At 32.0% G+C, this 5153-nt stretch overlaps 1 protein-coding gene across 1 annotated transcript; it reads left to right on the forward strand.

Moving 5' to 3' along the window:
- The first annotated feature begins 2989 nt into the window (after positions 1-2989).
- LOC118029031 (UDP-glycosyltransferase 89B2) lies at positions 2990-4792 on the forward strand. The gene has a single exon (XM_035032811.2). It carries the CDS (start codon positions 3246-3248, stop codon positions 4674-4676), a length of 1431 nt encoding a protein of 476 aa, XP_034888702.1. The 5' UTR covers positions 2990-3245; the 3' UTR covers positions 4677-4792.
- The last annotated feature ends 361 nt before the right edge of the window (positions 4793-5153 follow it).

A 5153-nucleotide genomic window follows, 5' to 3' on the forward strand; every position in this document is an offset into this window, starting at 1 on the left:
GCATTGTCATTGATGCTTTCTTAAACATGGAATGGACCATCACCATAAGGCTGTAGCTTTGATATCCTATAGTTAGGAAACTATTTCTTATGCATGTCTACCTAAATCCAAAGATCAGGTTGGAAAACAACTTGTTTACACCTTTTTATTTGCTTTAGAAGCGTACAACATATTCCTTTTCTCTATTTTTACTTGAACTCCCCCATGAAGTTGTCTCACCATCTTTGTCTTCTTTTCACCATCTAAACTTACCCTTTCTTTCAAAGGTAAAGGAATTAAGTCCATAGAAGTTAGTGGATTATACCCATAAACAATTTCAAAAGAGAAAAATTAGTAATCAAATGCACAAATTTATTATAAGCAAACTCAACAAAAGGAAAACATTCTTCCCAACTTTTCAGATTCTTTTGAATAACAACACGTAAAAGTTGTGATAATGTTTTATTCACTATCTCAATTTGTCCATCTATTTAAGGATGACAAGTTGTTGAAAATAAGAGTTTAGTATCCAACTTTCCCCACAAAGTCTTCTAGAAATAGCTAAGGAACTTAACATCACTATCTGAAATAATACTTCTAGGAATGTCATGCAAACATACAATCTCCCTAAAGAACAAGTCTATAATATGAAATTCAAGCCTAAAACATACTTTGATAATGAAATTCAAGCCAACCTTAAATGAAAAAACAAACTTCTGCACCCAACTTTTGTACAATATAAAAAAATATTATCAATTTATTTTCTCTTTACCGTATGAAAAAAAAAATAAATAATAGGAAAAAAATTTTGAAGAGGAAAAAAAAATTAAATGGCAATATTTTAAAACAAAAAAGGTTGCAGAGCCAGACCCAATCTCAATATTTTTTTTTAAAAAAAATCATATTTTAAAAAATAATACAAAAAAATCAAAAAAATATTAATTTGAATTAAATAAAAAAATTCATTGTTTAAAGCATTTTTTAAACACAAAAATAAACATGCTTTGATAAGGAAATTCAACCCAACCTTAAATGAAAAACAATTATCATCACCCAACTTTTGTACAATATATAAAAAAAATCTTATCAATTTATTTTCTCTTTACCACATGATAAAAATTAAATAAGAGAACTTTTTCAAAGAGGACAAAAAATAAAATTGATAATATCTTAAAAGGAAAAAGGCTGCCGAGCCAGACCCACAGCCAAACCTAATCCTTGGTTCTGGCTATAGAGCCACACCCAATCTATATATATATATTTTAAAAAATAATACTAAAACATAAAATAATATTAATTTGAAAAAAAAATAAAAATATTTCAAAATTTCAAAATTTTTTAAAATATTTTGGAAAGACGAAAACAAACATGCTTTAATACGAAAATTCAACTAAACCTCAAACAAAAAACAATTATCATCACCTAAATTTTATACAATATAAAAAAAATTCCATCAATTTATTTTCTCTTTATCGTATAAAAAAACAATTCATAAGAAAAAAAATCTAAAGAGACAAAAAACATAAAATTAGAAATATCTGGTGGCCTAATCAAACCGAATAGCATTGGATTATATTGAGATAATATTTTTTATTTTATTTTTTATATCATCATATCAAATAATACAAAAACATTTTTTAAAAAATTAATTTGAAGTAAATAAAAAAATAAAAAAAATCAAATTTTTTTAAAAGAATTTGTGAAACGTAGAAACAAACATGCTTTAATTAGGAAATTTAACCCAACCTGAAATGAAAAAAATTATCATCACCCAACTTTTATAAAATATAAAAAAATTCACATCGATTTATTTTCTCTTTACAAAATAAAAGAAAAAATTTAATAAGAGAAAAGAAAAAAAAATAATGAAGAAAACAATAAAATTAAAAATATCTTAAAAGGTAAATTATTAAAGAAAAAAAAATTAGGTTCTTGGATGCTACGTTGCTATGTGCTATTCATTGTGCAACTATAAAAAATATTTTATTTGAAGATAATAATGGTGCAAATATATTTCATACTTTTAACCCAACTCAAATATTTTTTTCATTTTAAAAAAATTGTTATTGACCCGCTACGGAGCATGAGTGAATATACTAGCTATTATATTATTACGTAATGAGAATTTGTTAATTTTGTTTTTTAATATATTGAGATAATATTTTTCATTTTTTAACATTGATTTTTTATATCATCATATCAAAATAATATACAAACATTAAAAAATATTAATTTGAATTAAAGAAAAAAATAAAAAAGTTTCAATTTTATTTTAAAGCATTTTTAAAACACAAAAACAAACATGCTTTTAATAAGAAAATTCAAGCCAATCTCAAATGAAAAAAAATATCATCACCCAACTTTTGTACAATATAAAAAAGTTCAATCAATTTATTTTCTCTTTATTGTATGAAAAAAAAATAAGAGAAAAAAAAATCTAAAGAGTCAAAAAAATAAAATTGAAAATATATGGTGGTTCAACCATACCCAATAGCGTTGGGTCCGGCTGCCCAACAAACTCAAGATCGATAGCCTTGGGTCACAAAGAATGCTGTCAGTATTTACACCGAATGGGACTGCATTTTTTTCATTGCGCAAATTGCTACCAACTTGAAATTGCATAAGAATGAAAATTTTATAGCTAAAAGACTGAAAACGAGATCTCTTGGCTTTGAACCAGATCCAACAACTTTTGGAGGCAATTTGGGTGTTGTTTTTAAGCCAGATCCAATAATATTAAATCTGGCTACCACACTAGACATAATAGCTTTTGATATAGAAAATATAAAAGGCAACATCTCAACAGTATTTTTTAACTAAAAAACATCAAAGATAATACTCTCATAACACTACAATATCATCCATAAATATAAATATTTTATATCTATAATGTATAATGTAGTCCTGGATACAATAAATCCATGTCAATACATATATATATTTTTTCTACTCCTTTTAAAATATATAGTAATATTTCGAGTTGATATATTCAAACTAAAATTTCATATATGTATCTTAAAAAGATATGCATGCACTTACCACCACCATATCTCACCTGGTTTTCTCTTTCTTCTCCGACCTTCCTCGAAGCATCTTTCCTCTCTCTTCAACTGTCTTTGCACATCCTCCCAAAACTTTCACCTTAATTCATCCATACGTTATCCTCAACTATGAGCCAGTAGTATATACAAGGCCTCTTCGTTTCATTAGATTTCTCAGTTTTAAATAAATACTTGTCTTCCCAAGCTCCAAAAAATCAATTCACCATGAGCGCTGGAGCACACGTCTTACTCTTTCCTTTTCCAGCTCTAGGCCACCTGATCCCTCTCCTAGACCTAGCCCACCATCTAGCCATCCGTGGCCTAACCATAACCATCTTGGTGACCCCAAAAAACCTACATATCTTGAACCCTCTCCTCTCCAAAAATTCAACAATCAATATCCTAGTCTTTCCTTTCCCTAATTACCCCTCAATCCCTTTTGGCATTGAAAATCTCAAAGACTTGCCTCCAAATATTCGTCCAACATCCATGATACATGCCCTTGGTGAACTCTACCAGCCTTTGCTCACTTGGTTCAGATCCCACCCATCTCCACCTGTAGCAATAATCTCTGATATGTTCTTAGGGTGGACCCACCGCCTAGCTTGTCAGCTCGGCGTTCGCCGTTTCGTGTTCTCTCCCTCAGGAGCCATGGCATTAGCCACAATGTATTCACTTTGGCAAGAAATGCCCAACGCCCCAAAAGACCAAAACGAAGTGTTTTCGTTTTCCAAGATTCCAAGTTGTCCAAAATACCCATGGTGGCAGATCTCTACGATTTATCGTAGCTACGTGGAGGGAGATCCAGTTTCGGAATTCACCAAAGAGGGGATGCAAGCTAACATAGCGAGCTGGGGACTCATCGTTAACTCGTTCACTTTGCTAGAAGGGATTTATTTCGAGCATTTAAGAAAGCAATTGGGCCATGATCGTGTGTGGGCTGTTGGACCGATACTTCCTAAAGAAACGATAGATATGACCCCACCTGAGAGAGGTGGGTCCAGTACTGTTTCGATGCATGATTTAAAGACGTGGCTTGACACGTGTGAAGATCATAAGGTTGTTTATGTCTGCTATGGGACTCAAGTTCTTCTGACAAAAGATCAAATGGAGGCGGTAGCATCAGGATTGGAGAAGAGTGGAGTCCATTTTATATGGTGTGTGAAGCAGCCCAGTAAAGAACTCGTAGGAGAAGGATATAGCATGATCCCATCAGGGTTTGAAGATCGTGTGGCTGGAAGGGGGCTTATCATAAGAGGATGGGTCCCGCAAGGTTGGATACTGAGTCACCGTGCTGTGGGGGCTTTCTTGACTCATTGTGGGTGGAACTCCATCCTTGAAGGGATAGTGGCGGGTGTGCCAATGCTAGCATGTCCCATGGGGGCTGACCAATTTGTGGGTGCTACTTTATTGGTTGAAGAGTTGAAGGGGGCTAAAAGGGTATGTGATGCCGCAAATGTAGTGTCTCACTCGGCTAAGTTGGCACGAACGCTGATGGAATCAGTGAGTGATGAGAGCCGAGTTGAAAAGGAGAGAGCAGAAGAGCTACGTATGGCAGCAGTTGATGCTATTAAAGAGGATGGGAGTTCGGACAACAACTTGAATGCATTTGTGAAGCATGTACTTGGATTGGGGTCGGAGACTGACGAGGGATAAAATAGAGATAGGAACTTAAATGTGTTTTTGTACACCCTTATTTTAATGTGGTAAATAAAATTTGAAGCAATATTGATATTTTCCATGCATGATCTATGTTGCACATCCCGTGCTGTGGTAGTGATTTTTTATTTGTTTGTTTGGATTTTTAAGAGTCGCTAATTAGAATTTAGTTTATGATTATTAAGAAACTCAAGTGTACTAGTCTTTGTCAGAGATTTACGGGTAATAGACTGGTTATAGTTATGGAAGTTATTAGCACCCCTAACACATTCTACCTGAGATAAGTTGCTTCGCGGTTTTGATATGTTAAAGAAGTTTTAAAAATTTTATCTTTTCATCGGACATTAGAAATACAACTTACATGTAAATTTATAATCCTTAACCATGAGAAAATCAAAAAATTAAATTTTTCTTTTTGTCTTTTGTGGCTTTATCATAAAAAAAAATTCATAAAATAAAAATACAAACACACAT

Source organism: Populus alba, chromosome 12 (genome assembly GCF_005239225.2).
Source record: "Populus alba chromosome 12, ASM523922v2, whole genome shotgun sequence".
Classification (NCBI taxonomy): domain Eukaryota; kingdom Viridiplantae; phylum Streptophyta; class Magnoliopsida; order Malpighiales; family Salicaceae; genus Populus; species Populus alba.